The sequence below is a fragment of the Rutidosis leptorrhynchoides genome, chromosome 8, assembly GCF_046630445.1.
Source record: "Rutidosis leptorrhynchoides isolate AG116_Rl617_1_P2 chromosome 8, CSIRO_AGI_Rlap_v1, whole genome shotgun sequence".
Classification (NCBI taxonomy): Eukaryota; Viridiplantae; Streptophyta; class Magnoliopsida; order Asterales; family Asteraceae; genus Rutidosis; species Rutidosis leptorrhynchoides.
In genome coordinates this window covers 35,063,840-35,086,518 of record NC_092340.1, presented here as the reverse complement: position 1 = coordinate 35,086,518, position 22,679 = coordinate 35,063,840, and the positions used below count along the sequence as shown (strand labels likewise).

Genomic DNA, 22,679 nt, shown 5'->3' with positions numbered 1-22,679 from the left:
GGGAATGAATGTTTCTTCGTTCGAATCCTCCGAAAACTTGAATACTCCATAATCTATAGTATCAATTCCCAATGCTTCATCGAAATCAAACTTTTCTCCTTCAACGTCTAATGCGAAAACTTGAGGATATTCGTGTTGATCCTCTTTGGTTGAATCAATTGAGTTCACTTGAGCATAAGTATTGTTGGGATTTGATGAACTCGCTTGAGTTGGGTTCGGGTTGGTGGTGTTGTTATCAATAGTAATAACTCTCGTATTGTTTTGGTGGTTGTGTTGGTTGTTTCGATTGTTGTGTGGATTAACTTGTGTGTTTGAAGGTAAAGTTCCTTGTGCTCTTTCAGCAACTAGATTTGAAAGTCTCCCAACGGTGCCCTCAAGGTTTTGGAATGAGGCTTGTTGGCTTCGGATTTGTTTCTTCAAAAGTTAATTTTCTTTTGTTAGGAAAGCTTCGGTTGATTCCGCCTTCTTGAAGTAGTTTTGCATGATTTCTTCCAAGCTCTTTGTAGGTTCGGATTGTTAAATGTTTTGTTGAGGTTGTTGATTGTAACCTTGGTTATTTTGTGCTTGACTATAACCTTGGTTATTTTAATAATTCGAATTGGCTTGGTTGTTATAAGGTTGGTTATTATAAGGTTGTTGGTTTTAGTAATGGAAGTTGTTTCGGTTTTGGTTGTAGTTGTTGTTATATCCTTGGTTTCGGTTTTGGTTTGTGAATCCGGGTGATGTATTGGTTTGGTTGTTGAATGACACTTATTTTTTATTATGATTGTAGTAGCTTTGATTAGATGTTCCTCCCCGTTGATAGTTTTGATTACTCACATAGTTCACATGAGCATCCGAATTCATGGGAATATCATCTAGATCAATATTATTGCATTGAGTAATTTGAGGACAATTCTTTATGAGATGTGGACCCTCGCATCGTTGACAACCTACTTGCATTGCAACTACCGTTCGTTGAACTTTTCTCAACTCTTTCCCAAATGTTTGAAATTGATTGTTCAAGCTTGCAAGCGTCACTTGCCCATTATTACTCTCAACTTGTGCTACACTTTTCCTTGTCAAATCTCGCGGTGAAGGTGCCCATTCATAAGTGTTGACCGAGATATCTTCTAACAAAACTTCGGCCGCATTTGGTGATTTATACATAAATACCCCACCGGATGAAGAATCAAGATATTGCTTTGTTAATGTATTACAACCCCGATAAAATGTATTGATGTACTCCTTCTTCGTCAAACCATGCGGCGGGTAAGCTCTTAGTAGCTTCTTGAATCGTACCCATGCATCATACAAACTCTCATCACCACGTTGGGTGAACCCATTAATCTCTATTCTAAGTCGCTCTACTTTTGACGGTGGGAAGAAGTGATTGATAAACTCATTTGTTAATTCTTGAAAAGAGCTTATGGAATCGGATGGTAAACTTCTCATCCAAGCTTTTGCGTCTCCTTGAAGTGTAAAGAGGAATGCCCTTAACTTAAAAGCGTCATCGGTGACGTTTTTGGTTTTGTAAATATCACAAAGATCATTAAAGTGTTGAATGTGTTCAAACGGATTCTCATCTATCAACCCATGAAAGTATGTATCCTTGATCAACGTGAAAAAGTTACCCTCGATCTTCTAATTATCCGCTTCAATTGGTGGTTTGGTAATAGCCGGTGCTATCAACGTTGGTGCAACCAATCTAGCATTCCACATTGGTGTGTCGTTCGGATCATTCAAAAACTTTTGATTAACCGGAGGACCATTAGGATTGGCCTCTTCATTGAGAATCGGTTGACCGTTAGGATCCATATCTTCTAAATAAAATGGCAAAGCTTCAAAATTCTTTCTTAATACCCTTGCTTCTCTACGATTATAAACCCCGTGCACGTGTTTTTCCAGATCGGAGAATTGATGTTTGAACTCTTGATCCTTGTAAGACGTTGTTTTCATACACCAAAGGCACCTATCCTTCAATCACAACACAAACACAAGCGGTTTTTCCAAACAAAAATAATATATAAAATGCGAAAAGTAACTTCCGTAAGTGTAAACCCTTCAAAAGGATCAAACAATCAAAAGTTTAAACCAAACACCTAACTAGGCTAACCGCTCCCCGGCAACGGCACCAAGAAAGTGATGGTGTTTAGTGCGATGCTTAACTTTTACCCTCTAAATTTATATATGATTCAAACACTAACAAATAAGCACACATAACTAACGAGCACTTAGAACCCGGTTATTATAGCACTTCAATATAAGTATTCTTATCAAGTTCGTCTCAAGGGAGCGGTCTAAGTCAAGTGTTTGAAACTATCGATTGTCCTAGAAGTTGTTTGGATTGGGGGGTTTCGATTGATATTAACTAAAAACTAAAACTTGTTATATTAAACAAACTTAAACTAAACGAGTAAACTAGTAGCAAGAAACAAGTAGCAAAGTATTAAGACTTAAATCAAATTAACTAAGAAGTGTTCACTTATCTAATCCTCTCTATGCTTGGCTTGCCCCGTTTTGCCTATTTTGCTATCTCATAATTTATTGAACTATTAAATGTTTAGAATTACTTCTAAACCTCAAATCAAATGACACTCCGCGAATTCACATAAGCATTGTATCCTAAGATCGAGTTAAGCATGAACTGGTCATTAAGATTAAGCTTGGGTTGAAATCACTTAAAACCCCCAACTATCGAAATCACTTAAGATAATCGGCACTACTATGTTGACTAAAGGCCAATTGAAAACCAACCTAGATCAAGAACACAATCACTTGCAATTCCCTAGCTAGTTGTCTAGATCACCAAAGGTGTTCAAGCACACATTGATTCACTTCTCAAATCATTAAGAGAGCTACTTAACATATGTAATCAAAGTCAAGCCTAAAACAAACTCATAGCAATGGCTCTTTAGCTAACTCAACAACACATGATCATGTAATTCATTCAAACAACAATATTCAATTGATTTGGGGCAAACACTAGCATTAGAGATTCATAGATAAGCAAACACAAAGGATTTAGCCAATCATGGCTAAGATCAAACTAATAATAATCAAAGAAACATAAACAATCATCATCTTCAAGCTATTACAAGTAATCAATGCAAAATAGGTAAAGTAAAGTAAAGATTACAACCCAAAATATAAAGAAGATGAAGATCTAAGCTAAATAATGATGCATCTTGAGCAAACTTCCTTGAATCCTCCATTAAACACCAATGGATGATGAAATTAGGGTTTTCTGTGTGAAATTTGGACCCTAAGCAGCTGCTCTCTAAAGATGCATAAGAAAATGACCTAATCTCGTTCCTTTTATAGCGCTGTAAATCTGGGCTGAAACAGCGACAGGAGCACCGCTTTTGACTCGGGAGCGGCGCTTTTGGCTTTAATGAGGAGCGGCGCTTTTTATCAAGAACAGCGCTTTTGGCTCGAATCAGGGACGACGCTTTTGTTGTAGGAGCGACGCTTTAGACCGGATAGAAGCGGCGCTTTTGCTGTAGGAACGGCGCTTTTGCTCACTGATGAAGAATGGAGTTGAAATGTGCATGAGAACGTCATTTTTTTAGTAGGTGCAGCGCTTTTGCTCCACATGAGCGAAGCTCTAGGATGAGGAGCGACGCTTTTGATGCTGATTTTGCACTTTTCAATTCCTTAGCTAATTTTACACCAAATCAACTCCTTAGCCCTCAATTTACCAATTAGCTCAATATCACACAAAATAGGCCCTGAGATAGTCGAAAATCGAACAAAGTGAGGTAGATATCGCGAAATAAAACATATATAAATAGAGCGATATCAACTACCTTCCATGGACCATGCTAATTATGTTACTACACCATCATGTTACCATTCATTACAGTGCAAAAAATAGCGTTCTACTTTTAGCACAACACTTCTTGTTACGGGGTATTGTGAATGGCGTTGGGCGTTCAACATGCCACAACACTTTGCACGACATATTTTAGTTGAAATTAATTGGTCTTTTTGATTAGCAGTTTAACTTAATTTTTCAATTCAATACTTAACTACGATTATGAATCATATTTTATCATATCTCCTACATAAACACTCTTTGACAACATCATCATATTATACAAACTCATTTCTCACAACATTGTCACATCTTCACAATTTCCCCCACACTACACATCGTTACGTCTTCACATTTCTCCCAACACTACACATTGTTATGTCTTCACATTTCCGCTAAGCACTACATGTCTACACTTCATCAATCCAATTATAATTATCATGTTTTGACTTTTTAAAGTCATTTTTTCCAACCTTCTTTTTAAATAATACTCCGTATTTGTTTGTGTTATATGTATAATATTTTATATTTGATTGAGCCCATTTGAAGATGAAAGCCATAAGTTAATATCTTTTTTAAATATACGACCAAGTAGCTGGAAGATAGAATGATCTGAAAAGACAATAAAACACAAGATAAATACTTATATAGAAGGTTATTTATATCATAACTAAGAGCTTATTATATAATAATTCAAATAGCTTCTTTTTTTAGAGCGTATTATTTTATATTATCGTCAAAAAAATATCTTAGCTTACGCTGATTGAAAAAATAAACTTTAATTCTCGTAAATTCTATAAGTTTCGTTGTTAAATACACATTAGCCTCTGTTTCAAAGTTTTATTTTGGGAAGAAAATAAATGAATTGGTAAAAAAATAAAAAAAATGGTGTTTTTGAGTTATTATAAGACCATTCACAACCATGACGTGCTTCCTCCCAGGACACACAGCCACATCAGCGCCACATCAGCTTTCTCTCTCCGTTAATTTTTCACTACCTCCCCATCACACATCACTACCAACCATGACATCCTTCCTCCCCATCACATGGCCCCACATTATTATTATTATTATTATTATTATTATTATTATTATTATTATTATTATTATTATTATTATTATTATTTCGGATATAATTATTAACATCTATTTTTTCAAATATATTTTTTTGAACAACACTTTTATTAAATAACATTAATACGGTTACATTTATTTATAAAAAAAAGACATAATCAAAAGTTACATTAACTAAAACATAAACTAAAAACTATGAAACTATGTGTCACAATGATCTTCGTCCAAGTCCACGTCTTCATTTTCATTTTCATCCTCGCTTTCTTCCTCGTTTTCTTCAACATCTTCGGCGGTGTTGGAAGTTCCAGCTTCTGGAGCGGCCCGGGCATGTGGAACGTGCCGAACACGAAAATTAGCCGGAATATTCTAAATGTGTTCGATGAGCTTTTGTCGTAGTAGATGATGAATGTACGAATCTCGCAATTCTTTATTAATGCGCATGTGCGCTTGAACCCTTTCCTCGATTGAGCGTCTTAGACAACGAGCCGACTTGTAATTATCTTCAAGTGTACACATTGCGCGTCCGTTGTCTTCGGTGAACATATTATGCAATATAACACAAGCGCGCATAATTCTTCGAATTCTTTCGACATAGAATTGTCGGCACGGGTTTTTTATTATTTGCCATCGACCTTGAAGCACACCAAATGCCCGTTCAATATCTTTCCGAGCATATTCTTGATACTTTTTAAATTTTGTTGATTTAGGGTCAGGGGGACTTTTGAAAGACTTAACTAATGTCGTTCAATCAGGATATATCCCATGTTAGGTAGTAACCTTTATTGAAGTTACACTCACTAACCGAAAAATTACACGGTGGAGCTGTGTCTTGAAGTAACTCGTTAAATAAATCAGATTGATTAAGGATATTGATGTCGTTGTTTGAACCAGCGGGTCTAAAGTAAGCGTGCCAAATTCATAAATCATAAGATGCCACTGCTTCTAACAGGATTGTTGGTTAGCCATGATCGCCTCTAGCATAATGACCTTTATATTTATTTGGGCAATTTTTTCATGCCCAATGCATACAATCTAGACTACCCAACATTCCCAGAAAACCATGTAATTCCGCATATGCGGATACAAGACCTTCTACGTCTTGTAGAGTCGGTTTTCTCAAATACTCCGAACCGTACAAGTGAATCACACTTTTAAAAAAGTATTCAAAGAGTCGTATGATGTTTGTTGGCCCTTATGTAAGTACTCGTCAAAAGCATCAGGTGTAGTACCGTATGCTAATTGTCGTATCGCGGATGTACATTTTTGGAAAACATTAAAACCTAACAACCCGGTAGCATCCCGCTTTTGACGAAAATATAAAAAATAATCGGGAATAGGTTCTTGAGAGTAATTCATTATACCTTGGCATATGCGTATAAACAATGGCCGACTCATCCTATAACGACGACGAAAATAATCTCCGGGGAAAATGGGATTCTCGGAGAAATAATCATTCCATAAACGCATCGCGGTTCCCTCTCGGTCTCTATGAATAAATCTTCTAGGCGCCCTTGTAATTGGTTGAACGATTTCTTCCTCTTCGTCTACATCTATGATATCAAGTAGATCGAGTGCGACAATATTGAAATCCGAACTCGCAATTGCCAACGCATCTTTCGAAAGATTATCCATACGCTTTTTAGGCATTTTTTTTATATTAATGAAATAGAATAAAAATTGTGATATAAAAGTAGAGATTTTTTGATGTGATAGTATAAATGGTATAGAGGTATATATATTGGGGGTTGGAAAATAAAATAAAAACACCAACGGCTATATAGCCGTTTGAAAAATAAACAAAAATCAAAAAATTCATTTTGGTAACGTCCTCAAAACTGCACACACATGAAAAACTATAGCACGGACCGAGGAGAGAGAAACGAGGGCAGCCGAGAGCGGGATGAATGCCATCGGCGCCCTCGAGGGCGGAGCAGATGACAGAGTGAGGGCGAGGCCCGTTGGGATTGATCTAAAGGGATAAAAGAGAAAAAAGTAAGAGGAAAATTGTGTATAATTTTCACTCTAGCATTTTCATCCAAATTTCACCGAAAAAGGGAGAACTTTGCTACTAAGACTACTAGCAACGGGCGCGTCGATAGGGCGCCGTTGGGCCGTCGATCGAACGGTGCCGTTACTAGCGCATGTGGTTGTGGCCGTCGTTGAGTGGTCGTGATCTGAAATGCTTTGCAACGATGGTTTAGACGACGGGCTTTTATGATTTAAAAGAAATAAAAAAAATATATGAAAATTAAAAATACGTTGGGCTGTAACGGCTTTTTTTTTCTTTTTTAATTAATACTAATTTATTTCCTATATATACACTCTCTCATTCAACACTACAAACACCATTCACATTTACACTATCTCAAACACTCCATCACTTAAATCTCAAACACTTCAATTCAAAATGTCTTCCAAAAAAAAAAAAAATCCTCAAACAAAAGCAAAAACAACCAACCGAAAACCTTCAAACAATGTCGATGTTGATATGTGGAATTCGTTACTTCAAGATAGCGATCAACACAATATCGTAGTTCCGAAGAAGAAAGCCGAATTTTAGCGGAGTGTTGGGAACGAGTTTCTGAAAACAACATTGTCGGGAACTCGCAAACGACAGCTACATTTTGGTCCACCGTCCGAGCGGAGTACAACACTTTGGTTCGTGAGCCTCGCCGACAAGATCAATTAACGGGAAAATGGAGTAAGATGTGTAAAGACATCAATATCTTCATTGCAATTTACAAAAAGCTTGCAAAACATTGGCAAAGTGGACACTCGGTCGCGGATATTATGAAACATGCGAAAAATGCTTCAAATTGCAAAATAAAAATGGGTCATTTATTTATGAAGAAGCTTGGGGAAGTTTAAAAGAGTGTCCTTAATTTTTTGCTTATGAAGGTTTCAATAACAAACGCCCCCAACCCGAGCCAATTAGTCTCGAAGATCCCGACCCGACACTGACATCGAACACGAGTGCACCAAGTGTGGAGCCTTTATTCCGAGGAGATCTTATCTGTCGTCCTCGAGGTCGGGATAGTTCAAAAAGTGCTAGAAGTTCTGGTTCTTCAGATGCGGCTTCTCGGATATCTTCGGAGGATGCTCGAGCTCGTGTTATTGATTCGGCGACTGCTACACGACTGACTATGGAGGAGTTACTAAAGGAAGCACAAACGCATGCGAAATTTGATGGTTTAAGGCTTTTATCTCAACCGGTTTCGACCGACATTTCTCCGGAACAATATGGTTTGGTCATGAATTATTGTAACAAGCTCGCCAAGAAATACGCTATGGAGTACAAGTCCGACGGCGATGAAGAATAAATTATTTCGTTTAGACTTCTAGCTTTTAATTTGTATTGTTTTTTTATTGACTTTTTTGCTCAGTTGGTCCCTCTATTATACCCCAAATCGCTGGTTTGGTCCCTCAGTTTTTAATTTGGCAATCAGAGTCCCTTTATTATTTTAATTTTGCAATTGGAGTCTTCCGTCTAACGGACATCCAAATCGAACGTTAACTCCCATCACGTGAGTTACACGTGATGGGTAATATCGGAATTAATTTTAATTCTTGGTACTGAATAAACCCAAACGGGTATGGTCCCCCACTATTATCCACCGATTTTCACACTCATCCCTCCAAATAGTGTTAACCACGAAGTAAAACCTAAAAGCAAAATTGATTATCAATGGATGATTCAATGGATGATTCATGGACTATTCGTACATCAGAAACTGATCAAAAGGCTATCGACCAATTATACGGTATGTTTTATGCACCCAAAGCTCATAATTCTGTGGAACCCTAAATATTATTAGGTAATTGTTTTGTTAACTTTAATTTTTTACACATTTTTCAGATGTATACCCTGATTTGTTCACGATTGTGTTACATCATGGTGGATATTTTAGAATGGGTAGTGAAGTTGTGTACACAGAAGGTAAAATTGATTACATTGATTGTTTTGACATTGAAAAGTTTTGTTTAGGACAACTGGATTCAGTCATGCAAGAATTAGGTTATGATCCCACCAGGTCTGTGGTATATCGTTTTCTTAAACCCAATACAAACATGGATACTGGGTTAAATCTTTTAAATGATAATGAACATAGGGACTATTTGCTTAGTTGTCTAGAAGATGGTGATGTGATTTATAGGCAAATTGATGTGTATGCTGAACATGAGGATATGAAAGGGAAGAGGTTATGGTCAGAACAAATTAATAATGATAACTTAGTAGTTGGTGGTGTTCACAGTGATGGGAGCTTAGTAGAGGGTGATAACAGTGAAGGTAGTGACTCTGAGGATAGTGATTACATTGTTGATGATGAAAATGAGATTTTGGATGTTCATGTAGAGATGAAAGATTTTAATTTTAACATTGATAAGAATGTAGAGTTTATGGGAAATGGCTGTAACTCATTTGAAGATGATGAGGTCAATATTGAGGGTACAGAATTGGAAGTGTTGAACAATGATGGTTTTGAAAGCTATGATTCTCAAAGTGATGAAGAAGGGGTAAGGAAGAAGAGAATTCGTAATCATAAAAAGGAGGTTGAAGGTAGTGTTCAAGTGGGAAAAACTATCTTCTATCTTGGACAAAAGTTTGAAAGTAAATCAGAGGTTAGGCAAGCTGTGAGAATGCATGCTATTGAAACTAGGAGAAAGCTAGTTATTGTTAAGAATGACAAAAGAAGAATTAGGGTTAAATGTGAAGGGTTGTGTATAAATTCAAAAGGTGGTGAGATAGTTAGTCAAAGTGATTTGTCAAAGAAGACAAAATGTGATGTGGGGCCCAGTAAATTAAGAGTTAAAGGTGGTGTAGTTGGGAAGAGTAAAGAGAAAGTGACTAGTCAAATTAAAAAAGCAGGGGAATCTTGTAGTGGGAAGACTAACAAATGGGCAAAAAGGGAATTACACATTGTTTGTGAGTGGGTGTTGTTGGTATCCAAAGAAAAAGATAGTGAAGAATGGGAGGTTAGAACCTACAGACACCAACATGAATGTCAACCTGCAAGAATACTAAAATTCTGCACTTACCAATTTTTATCAAATCGGTTGGTACCTCAAATTCAAAAGAATCCAAAGATACCAATTAAAGCTGTCAGATCATATTTGGAAACAGAAACTGAATTAATCATCAGTGAGCATAAAGCATATCGTGCTGTGAGAAAGGCAACAAAGATGATTCAAGGGGATTATAAATCTCAGTATGCTGAGCTCAGAGATTATGTTTGTGAATTAAAGAGAGGTAATGTTGATACTACTGTTAAGTTTGAGGTTGAGCCAGGAACCCTAAAGTCTGAAACTAGGGTTTTCAAGAGAATTTACATTTGTTTGGGACCATTGAAGAAGGGTTTTAAAGCAATAGGTAGAGATCTACTTGGGTTGGATGGTGCTTTTATGAAACAACCTGCAACTGGTTGTATTTTGAGTGCTGTAGGGGTTGATTCAAACAATGGCATATATCCTGTAGCATATGCCATTGTTGAACAAGAGTGTGGTTCATCCTGGACTTGGTTCTTAGAGTGCTTGGGTCAAGATCTTGACTTGTCTACCAATTCTAACTTTACTTTTATCAGTGACAGGCAAAAGGTAAAAATTACTTGTTTAATTCATATTTAATTTAATTACATTACATTTGTTAATGGTTAGTTACTTTAACTTTTATTGTTTTATGCTGTTAGGGTTTAATACAAGCTGTTACAAATGTGTTTCCTTGTGCTGAGCATAGACATTGCCTTAGACATATTCATGGGAATATGAAAGGGGATTTCAGGGGTGTTGCTTATAAGAATCACTTGTGGAGATGTGCTAGTGTAACAACAGTTCCTGAGTTTGAGCAGGCTATGCAACAATTGAAGGAGTTTGATAATGAAGCTTTTGTTTGGTTAGCTAAAATTCCTGCCCATCAGTGGGCAAGGAGTCATTTTACAGGAAGGGCTGTATCAGATGTGTTGCTCAGTAACATGTGTGAGTGTTTCAACAGATGGTTAGTTGATGCACGTGACAAACCCATAGTTACAGCTTTAGAATACATCCGAGAGTATTGCATGAAGAGAATTGTTAATGTAAAGAAAAACATTTCCAAGACTAATGGCCCTTTAACACCTGCAGCCACCAAATTGTTTGACAAAATCAAATCTGAGGCTCACCAGTGTACTGTCTTATGGGGTGGAGATCAAAGGTACCAAGTGAGTGGAAAAGTTAATCAATATGTTGTGGATATGGAGACTAGATCATGTGCTTGTAGAAAGTGGGAACTAACAGGGATACCTTGTAAGCATGCAATTGCAGTGTTTTATAACATGAGTGAAAATGGTTTGGAAACTGGTGAACCAGAAACATGGGTTCATCCAGTGTATTTGTTAGATACATGGATCAAAACTTACCAATACACCATTGAGCCATTGAATGGGAGAAGCTTATGGCCAAAGGCAGAAGGCATGTTCACTCTGGTATCACCAAAGACTATTTCCACACCTGGTCGTCCAAAAAAGAAAAGAAGGTTGTCCAAAAATGAAGTTGATGTCATTGGTGATAGTGGTAAACTTAGCTCAAAAGGTATGCTCATTTTATTTATTAATTACATCTAGTACCATTTCAATTAATATGGTATTTATTTTGTTAATATTTATAGGCAAGCTAAAGAAGTGTGGCACATGTGGTACTTATGGACACAATAAGAGTACTTGTACAGGTGAGAAGAAAAGAAGTGGGAATGTGGATAACAAGTGGACAAAAAAGACAGTGAAAGTTAAGCTATCTTCAAAGAAGACAATGGTAGTTGGAAAAGGGAAGAAGAAGAAGTGAATGTTGGTGGTGGTTTGTGTTTTAATCATGTGTTTTATGTCTACTTAAAACTTGTTATGTGACTTGGTACAATGTTTGTATTTTATTAAGGTGTGTTGTTGTCTTTTGGTAAGTTTAAGCACATTTGGTAACTGGTACTACGTACTTATGTTGACTTTTGGAATCTATGACATTTGGTAATGCTTGTATGTTTGTCATTTCACTTTAGTTACAATGTATTGTCTGTATGTTTGTCATTTCACTTTAGTTACAATGTATTGTCTTGTGTTTTTGGTTACACTGTATGACTTTGGTTACAATTTATTGTCTACACTTGGAGTCATTGTCTTGTGTTGTAAGGTTACTGATACACATATAAAACAGATGCAAAATTTAACAAAACAACCTTCATTCCATTACCATTACCATTTTACAAAGTACATCATACATACACCACAATTTCAATGACTAAAAAAATAAATACCAAACACAATCCAGCTAAATATACACATCATCTTCCAATTCGTCCCTCTTTTTTCTGCATCTTTGAGCTTTTCATCCACTTCCATTTTGGCATTCATAAGTGTAGCTAGGGCATTGATTGTATTTGGAGGATCATACCAAGCAAAGAAGTCGCACCTAGTGATCTGAGCAACAACATAAACAGGAAATGCTAACATCTTGTTAATTATTTCATAAAATTCGAAACAACATAAACAATCTTACCTTTTTTTCACATGTATAGAATCGACGTCCAGGGTTAGATTCAGTGCCAGATATTCGAATTACACAAGGTCGACCACACCAGCATTCCATTGTTATCGATTTGTAGCTCCAATTTCTGATTAATACGTTATGTAAATGAATTAGGGTTTCAAGTGAGAAGAGAGTGAAAAGCGGAGGATGAAAGTGGAGACCTTACCCGTTGGCGTTATTAAATACCAAAAAAAAAAAATTTAATTCCGATAATACCCATCACGTGTAACTCACATGATGATAGTTAACGTTCGATTTGGATGTCCAGTTGACGGAGGGACTCCAATTGCAAAATTAAAATAATAAAGGGACTCTGATTGCCAAATTAAAAACTGAGGGACCAAACCAGCGATTTGGGGTATAATAGAGGGACCAACTGAGCAAAAAAGTCTTTTTTATTATTGTTTGTACTTTTTTTAATGTAATGTGTGTTTTTTAGTTTAATGAATGTTCTTTATTTTATTAAAATTTTATTTCGGTCAAATTAAAAAAAACATTTTAAAATTATAAAATATAATTATAAAAATAATAATAAATATATAAAATATTGAAGTGTGGTCCATGTGATTTGTGTGATGGTTGTTAGTGAATGTGGTTGATAATGTGAAAAAAGAAATTGTTGATGTGGCGCTGATCTAGCAAAGTGTGGTTGTAAAAGTAGTGTGAAGGTGGAGAGTAGTCTAAGGAAATATCACCCCTTAAAACTTGGAGTTTGTAATTATGAATCTTTTTTTTTTATCTAGTTTTTTCCTTCTTGGTTTTATCCCATTAAGTAAATTATTATTTTTTGTAATAACCAAATATGAAAATTAGTAACGTTGACTCCTATCTATCTATTAAAAATTCAATTCAATTACTCCGTATAATTTTAGTTAAGTGTAGCATGCCTATATGGAAATTGGAACCAAGCACCTATCTTTTATGTGTAAACATTTAGAATTTATAGTTTCTTTTCAAGAAGAAAGATAGTTTAAAAAATTAACATATATAGTAAACTAATTAATATTCATTTGAATTCATAAATTAAGTTGAGATTCAAGCGATCAATGAGAGCGCGACATATGACGCGAAAATCACATGTGATTGGAAAAAAATTCAAAAAAAAGTTTTTATGAAAAAAAATTAAAATTTATTTTTTTGAAAAAATAATTTTACAATATGCACAATCAAATGTGATTGAATTATACAATCACATGTGATTGGATTTAACATGCATAATTACATGTGATTGGGTTTACAATTACATGTGATTGAAATGCATAATCACATTTGATTGGATTTACAATCACATGTGATTGACATGCAGAATCACATGTGAATGTAAAAAAAAATTCGAGAAAAAAAATTAAAAAAAAACAATCAACATGTGATTTTCGCGCCACATGTCGCGCTTTTATTGGTCAATTGGATTTCAAGCAAATTAATGGATGCAAAGAATTACAACTCATAGTAAACTATTGGAAACTTTTCGATTTAATAGTAACTGAACTCTATATTACCTAAGTAAAAGATACCTCTTTAGTAAGAAACTAGAAAAAAAATTCGACCAAGCGTTGCTGTGGTTGTATTCGACGCGTCGTCGAATTTGGATATACGTTGTTTGGTACCTAATATATATAGTAGGTTGAGTTGTTTGTTGGACGTGTATGTACATGTATGTAATATAACCCGAAATATTTAGTTTTTTTCAACAGTGTCCGTTTCGCGTATAGTTAGTCGTGTTGTGTTCGTAAAATTATTTCGAGTTGAACGGTGGTCTCGGAAAAATTTAACTCGCACCGAGCGAGAATATATGGCCCGTTATTTAGTGTTTTTTAAACGATGTCCGTTTCACGTATAGTTAGTCCCGTTGGATTCGTGAGATTTTTTCGAGTCGAACGGTGGTCTCGGAAAAATTTAACTCGCACCGAGTGAGAAGATAGGGCCCGTTATAAATTCGCGTGGAGTAAGTTTCTTTTATTTTAGAAATAATTGTGCTGTTGGTCCCTCCATTTTATCCCAAAAAGCTAACAGCGTCCCTCAAGTTTTTTTTGGCTTTCAGCGTCCCTCTATTATCACATTTTTTGACTACGCGTTCCTCCGTTAACTTTCTGTTAAAAAAGTCCGTTAAGTCATGTCATGTGCCTTGCATGTGAGGGTAAATTCGTCTTTTTACTCTTTTCTTCACTAAAATTGAGGGACCACCGCTTCAAAAATTCTTATAATTTATATATTTTTAATTTATAAATTAAAATTTTAGACAATAGAAAGGACTTTAAAAAAATATCAAATATTATAAAGAAAGTGGGGCATGATGTCGTCTCCCCCAAAATTTTCCTGCAACTCAATTAACTTTACCAAAACCCTTTTATTTCCAATTTACTTCCATGAAATACGATCTGCACTTATTTTTTCTCCTTTTTCTTTTATAAAAGCTTGATTAATGAGTTTAACAACAAAAGTACTGGGGTCAAATAACGAATTTACATTTAATCACACTAAATTCACTAAAACATATACACTAAAAGTTTCAAGTTCATTGGGGGCGGGTGACCCCGTTTGCACCTTAATAGATCCGCCCCTGTCCATTACCCCATGTTAGATTTTACAATAACATTTTTCCTGAATTAAAGTGTTATCATGATAAAGTATGTGAATTTATTAATTTACCTAACATGGGATGAATCATCCCGTAAATATATGACTTTATTGTAATATCCATTCGGCTTCAATTTTTTTAACACTTTTGGATCATTAACCAATTTTTTTTTTTTTTTTTTTTTTTTTGAACGGCATGTTAGTTATATCGCACGGTTAGTGGTTAGATCGCACATCGCACGTTCTAGGAGGAAACCGCCACCATCCAAACGGGCAGGTGGGGAAAACCCCCTGGTGAGACTCGAACCCGGGTCTCCTCGAAACCATGCAAGTGATTATTATCTTAAATTTTTTTTAAGAATGTCATGCGAAGTTTTGATATTAGCCCCATTGGCGGATCATTAACCAATTTAATACAACAATCATTACAATTCATCCTAACCTCGTGTCAGGAGAAATTAAGAAGTAATATGTATCACTCAAAGCTACTAATGAAGATGAAGATAATTCAAAATATAACTGTGAAATTGCATATAAATCATACTCTCAATGAACTGATAAAAATTCGTTAGCATACAAGCACCCTCTAATCATACGATTCTAACGACTTATTTTCAAAAGCTCTGTTAATTTAACAATGGATGAATGTGAAAGAGATTATTTTGGGGGAAGAAAGAAAGAGGGTGGGTATTTTGAAAATAAAAAAGTAAAGTAAATGATATACTCCGTTGATGGAAAGGATAATTTACTAAAAAATATATAGAGAGATAAAAAAAATATATATATATATATATATTATAAGATTTTTTATTTTTTTGGGCCGGTGGTCCCTCGATTTTAGTGAAGAAAAGAGTAAAAAGTCGAATTTACCCTCACATGCAAGGCACATGGCATGATTTAACTGACTTTTTAACAGAAAGTTGACGGAGGAACGCGTAATCAAAAAATGTGATAATAGAGGGACGCTGAAAGCCAAAAAAAAAACTTGAGGGACGCTGTTAGCTTTTTGGGGTAAAATGGAAGGACCAACGGCACAATTATTTCTTTATTTTAATAAATATATATATTTACACTTTCTACCCCTGAAAAAGTGTAAAGTTGAGAGGTTGTATAACTTGAACGGAAGTTGAAGGACCGTTTGTAGTGTGAACGCAAACTCAAAACAACGATCCGCTAAAGCTAAAACGGCAAAAATTCGGTCTACTAATAGTGTATAGGTATAATATAATATAATATAATATAATATAATATAATATAATTTACGTATTTGGTTTATGAGCAAGTATCATATAGGGATTATCATCAAAAAGCCCTTTTTTTAACTTGTTTGCGTGAGAGCCCATGAAAAAAAAAAAATTTGACAATTTGCCCTCGCAAGGAGCAAGATGCCTCTTGCTCCCTTGCGCCTTGCGACCTTAGTCACACTTGAGAGCAAGGAGCAAGGAACAAGGTGCCTCTTGCTCCTTTGCTCCCAGGTGAAAGCAAGGACGCAAGGTGCCTCTTGCTCCCTTGCTTCCACCTGGGAGCAAGGTGTCTCTTGCTCCCTTGCTCCCAGGTGGAAGCAAGGGAGCAAAATGCACCTTGCGTCCTTGCTTCCACCTGGGAGTAAGGAAGCAAGAGGCACCTTGCGTCCTTGCTTCCACTTGGGAGCAAGGGAGCAAGATGCACCTTGCGTCCACCTGGGAGCAAGGGAGCAAGAGGCACCTTACTCCTTGCTAAGGTCGCAAGGCGCAAGGGAGCAAGAGGCATCTTGCTCCTTGTGAGGGCAAATTGTCAAACTTTTTTTTATGAGCTCTCACGCAAACAAGTTTTTTTTAAAAATAGGCTTTTTGGTGATAATCCCTATCATATATGGAATAGGAAAATCAAGGTCAAACTGGTTTGGCATATTAGCTTTAAGAATTAGTTTTGTTACGTAGTACAATTCGGTCCAATAAAACACTTATCAAACATGGGCTAAAGAAAGCAGTCAATATAGCATAGGGCCTAATTTATGGCCCAAAGAGTGATTTTGTTTTTTTCAATAAAAGGACAACATAAAATGTAAACCGATCACAGTGGGACTCGAACCCACAATCTCCCGCTCCGGAGGCGAGCGCCTTATCCATTAGGCCACGCGATCATATTTAATATCATTGGGTTTGTTAACTATATAGATATGGATACATTATATATTGTGTATAATTTACAGTAATGCATATTGAAAGATTATATAGATTGAAGTATTGAACTATGCTATTAAAGTAAATCCAGGCTTCAAAATTTGAGTAAAATTCTGATATAACTGTAGCATTTTAAGTTGGAACTATTCAGTTGAAGTACTTGCAATACGTTAACATAATGTTTATGACATTTCTACTCTATATCCATAATTATAAGTGCTTTGGCATAAGGTGTAGATTGGTAGAAACACTCGAAAGGTTGATAACCTGTAAAATACATTCACCGAATACCCCATATAGCAGACGCGAGTATCATCCCACTTCGTCAAAGTTGTAAATCTTGCCAATAGTAGAACTCGAACTTGCGCCCATTTTGACAAAGACATTCATATAGCGGGGCCCGACATTTAAGTCAACATGTACAACTCAGCTATTCACTCGTTTGTAAAAGATGTGAAACAAGGCAACGGAAACCAATTAGACCTTCACTCGATGAATTTAATTGTAATCCCGTATCATCTTCGGAAGCATAGTTCCTAGAATTACCAATTGAAGAAAAAGAAGTACTATCAACTATCAAGGACCGTGAAGCCACAAAAGCAACTCGTTCATAGGGGTTTAACATGCTCTTCTATTTCATATTTTGGAATGTAATTTAACAGCCAATCGTTCCAACTAATTCTACATTTACCTCTATTACAATACCATCTAAAAGAAAATTTACAAATGGAATCAAAAATCGCCTCTTTCTTCATGCTAGTATTCGCGAATAAAGTACCGTTCCGGAGTCTCCAGATATGTCAAAGAGTAGTAGCTACAATCACGTACATTTTACTCCTTTTCTCGAACGACACTTGCCAATTGTCAAACCAAAGAAGCCAATCGAGATACAATGACTTGTGGGTATGAAAATATTCGTTGAAAGGATTGTTCACGACTAAAGCACTGAACTCAATGATTGAGATATAGCATGTTACCAATTTGTACAGAGCTTGATAAAAGAGGAATAGATCTCCATACAACCTGCTGCTCTATTTTCGATAACGAGCTTGAATCTGCTGAACACTCTATTATCTTTTGTAAAAAGGTATTTGATATTTGGTGTAGCGTTCATAAGTGGTGGGGTATAGATGGTGACCCTAATTTAAGCATTGACGAAGATTTTTGCGTTTCTTCATCATTCCCCAAATCGGATATTGGGAAAAAGAATTGGCAAGCGGATGAGTGGACATGTAGTTATCTAATTTTGAAAGAGTGAAACTTGGACGTCTTCAAAGTTAGCTATTGAAATGGGCCGGAGGCATTAAACGAGATACAAGTTGTTTCATTGGTCAGTTTTTTTGGGGTATTTTTTCTGAATCGGGTTTTCCGATTTTTTAACTGGTGTTTACCTCCGACACCACCTCTGGCAACATCTATATTTAGATTTAATTTCTAGTTTCAAGTTACATCTCTGTTTATATCTGTTGTAACAATCTATATCTATGCTTGACAATTTGACAATTTGACAACCTTGAGCAACGATTTTAAAGTACGTGTTCAGTGACTAGTATTTTACACTGATATTTGACAACCTTGAGTGTGATATAGATGGTTTTCCATCTGGGTAAATGTTCGATGGAAATGAAGCAAGAAAATTTGAGTATTCAAAATTTAATTTGGTTATACAACTGGCTAACTGTTTGGATACTAATTTCCTTTTTTAATTATCATCTAGTCTATTTTAATGGTATAAAAATTTGAGGAGAGTGATTATTTGGCAGCTTAGAGGGCTCCCAACGCTGCCGTCCACCAACCCGCCCTGCTGGGCGCCGTTGGCAGTAAACCGCCCAGGCCACCGCCCAGGCTGCTGTAGAGACCCGTCCTAATCCATCTGGACGAATACATTACATTTGGTTACATCGCGAGGTACTTGACCTCTATATGATACATTTTACAAACATTGCATTCGTTTTTAAAAGACAAACTTTCATTTCATCGAAAGTTGACGGCATGCATTCCATTTCATAACATATCCAACTATAATTGACTTAATAATAATCTTGATGAACTCAACGACTCGAATGCAACGTCTTTTGAAATATGTCATGAATGACTCCAAGTAATATCTCTAATATGAGCAATTGCACAGCGGAAGATTTCTTTCAAACCTGAGAATAAACATGCTTTCAAGTGTCAACCAAAAGGTTGGTGAGTTCATTAGTTTATCATAATCAATCATTTTTATAATTTTAATAGACCACAAGATTTCATTTATTCAATAATCATACACTCGCAAGTGTTTAAAATTCATTCATATGGATGGAACACCTGGTAACCGACATTAACAAAATGCATCTAGAATATCCCTAAATATATAAACATCGAAGTACTAAAGCAGTTCAAATTCTCTGACTGGGGCGTGTCAAAGCCCATAGATCTATCTTTAGGATTCACGTCAATTGGTGGCAATTATAATAAACACCAATTCTTAGATTACCAAGTTCAACAAGGGCGATATCCAGTATAACAATTCAACCATAGAATGTAGTTTCGATTACTTGTGGCTATTTCGTAAAACATTTCTAAAAGCAGCGCATGTATTCTCAGTCCCAAAAATATATATTGCAAAAGCATTTAAAAAGGGAGCAAATGAAACTCACTATACGATATTTTGTAGTAAAAATATGCATACGACGGTACCGAGCAATGCAAGGTTGGCCTCGGATTCACGAACCTATATCAATTGTATATCTATTAAAATATATAATGAAAATCACATAATTTCATTTATTATATTATTTACATATTTGTAGTTATATAGAATTTATACTAAATTTCATTTAAAATGTATACTTATATTATATTTTAATTTATATGTTATATATATTTAAAATGATTAATATCTATACATTTAGTTATATGAAAATATCTATATATTATATATATGATTAATATAAAAAAAATATCAATAGTTTGTTATATGTAAGTATTTATATAAGTAATGTTAATATTTTTATATATAGTTATATGAAATATTAATACGATTATAGTATATAAAATGAGTATATTTTATGTACCAAATATTTATCCGTTTAAAAATAATGGTTTTGATCATAATGATTTGCTATTAATAATAATAATGACTTTATTAATATTAATAATGATAATACTAATAAAAATGATATTGTTAGTAGTGATACCTATGTTAATAATAATAATAATAATAATAATAATAATAATAATAATAATAATAATAATAATAATAATAATAATAATAATAATAATAATAATAAAAATAATACTAATACTAATGTTAATGAAAATAATAATAATAATTTGTATTGTTTTCAAAATAATAATAATAGTAATAATAATAAACATAATAATGATCATAATACCTATTTTAATACTAATACTATTAATAATACTCTTAATACTTTAATGATAATACTTAATAATAATAATGATACTTATACTTATTGATAATAATAATAATACCTTTATAATTATATTATTGTATGAAACTTTCATTATTACTCATAATCTTAATCATTTTTCCTACTTTTATCATATCGAATTCATATGGGTTACTATATCCATACTTATAATTGTTAGTAAGTTTTATCCATCTATTATTTTATAATCATAGCATTTTTAACTTTATATATTATATCGAGTTCATAATAATAATAGTAATAATAATAACAATAATAATAATAATAATAATAATAATAATAATAATAATAATAATAATCATGATAATTACTAATAATAATAAAGATAAAAATAACCACAGGTTTTTAATTGTTGTTGGGCCGAAGAGTTGATTTGTGTTGGGCCGAGAATGATTAAGATAGTGATGATGATAATCGCTAATGATGTAATAACATGGTGATGAATGAGGTTAAAGATGATGTTAGTGATGATGGTGATACATAAACGAAGAATAATGATGATGGCGAGTGTATTATGATGATGACATGATAATAATAAAAGATGATGATGATGATAGAAATATGATGAATATGATAAACAGATTCATACGGGTTAAATTAATTAAATTAGGAGATTAATTCAAAAGCTGTTGATCAGTTAGTTGGTTTGAGTGTGCGTTTGTGAACGAGAGGTCATGGGTTCGAGTCCCGTTTCGGGCATTCTTTTTATAAAAGGCTTGAGATAAAACAAAAAATACAAGTGGTAGCACCCATAAACGATTTCTTCCATTACCTTTAAAAATCATTTTTCTTGCTAACTTTACAGCTCACCTAATGTCTTTATCATCATTATCGTTATTAATTTCGCATTTTAAATCGCAGTAAGAACCAAGAACACGCAGTGATAGGGGAAAATGAGACAGAAAAGAATCACATGATAGCAGGTGGTGACTATGTTGAGGTTTGTTCTCGGTTAATCTACACAACAGGAATCAATGGTGATGGTTTGTGATTGTTTAAACTGGGACAGAAATATAACAGCTACAGCAGTAAAATTTTCGATAGTTGTAGTGATTTGAATGAAGTGGAACACAGAGAAACGTACAACGTAAAAGACTGATCAAAACAGAAAAATATGGGTGTTTGGTTAGCTTGAGTTCACGAAGAAAATTAAGAGAGATAGAGGGGAGAGAGAGAGTGTGGAAGAAGAAATAGGTGACGTTTTTGGTTGCTCCGACATCAACAAACAGTAACAAAAGGAATGACACGGTTTCAAATTATGTGGTCATGATGATGGGGTTTTATGGTTGAAGCTGGTTTAATGGTTGAAGGTGGTTGATTAAGTATATAAGGTGGTTAAAAGGTGACGATTTTAAGTTGGGTTTTGGGTCGCGATTAATAAGTAAAACAGGAAACAGATAGCAACAACATATAGTTTTGGTGGTAATGGGTTGTGGTAAGGGTGGTAATCCGGTGATGAAAGATGGTTGTGGGTGGTGTTTTAAGGTGGCGATGATTTCAAGTTGGTGATGGCGGTTATGATGATGTTTTCCTGAGGAAGGGAGGGAGAGATAGATTGTGGTGATCGATGGTTGTGATCAAGGGTGGTGGAAGTGAGGGTTGCGGTGGCGGTTTAGATTTCACAAAGGTGTAACAAGAATTAAGAATGGTAATGGGTCTTGTGCTTTGTGTTAGTGTTAATCCCCATATGATAAGTATATGTGTGTGTGTGTGTATATATATATATATATATATATATATATATATATATATATATATATATATATATATATTATAATATTAAGTGTAGTGATGAAATGAAAGAAAACAGAAAGGGAACAGATCACCTGTCGAATGAATTGGATTCTCATATGTTGAATAAAAATCAAACACAGTAATATTCCAATATCTAATCAATTAGTTACAGTAATCCTATTATAATCCGTGAAGCTTATTTGTTTGTTGTTCTATGTGTGTGCCTACCATTTGCATAAAGAAAATAGATTGATAGATATATTTAACAGAAAGTAAAGTAATCAAAATAATATCCCATTGATTGAGTCATGAAAGCAACAAAGGAAATAAGTGGGTGTGGTGGTCATCAAGAAG

General features: G+C 34.7%; 1 protein-coding gene and 2 non-coding genes across 3 annotated transcripts; 2 read left to right on the top strand and 1 right to left on the bottom strand.

Moving 5' to 3' along the window:
- The first annotated feature begins 1,237 nt into the window (after positions 1-1,237).
- On the top strand, positions 1,238-1,344 carry LOC139865261 (small nucleolar RNA R71). The gene has a single exon (XR_011764783.1). It is a non-coding gene; the product is annotated as a small nucleolar RNA R71 (small nucleolar RNA).
- A 6,908-nt stretch (positions 1,345-8,252) lies between these two features.
- LOC139862022 (uncharacterized) lies at positions 8,253-11,871 on the top strand. The gene is made up of 4 exons (XM_071850565.1): positions 8,253-8,631; positions 8,727-10,462; positions 10,555-11,431; positions 11,508-11,871. Exons 1-4 carry the CDS (start codon positions 8,556-8,558, stop codon positions 11,678-11,680), a joined length of 2,862 nt encoding a protein of 953 aa, XP_071706666.1. The 5' UTR covers positions 8,253-8,555; the 3' UTR covers positions 11,681-11,871.
- A 5,170-nt stretch (positions 11,872-17,041) lies between these two features.
- On the bottom strand, positions 17,042-17,114 carry TRNAR-CCG (transfer RNA arginine (anticodon CCG)). Its single transcript has one exon. It is a non-coding gene; the product is annotated as a tRNA-Arg (tRNA).
- Positions 17,115-22,679: the final 5,565 nt, after the last annotated feature.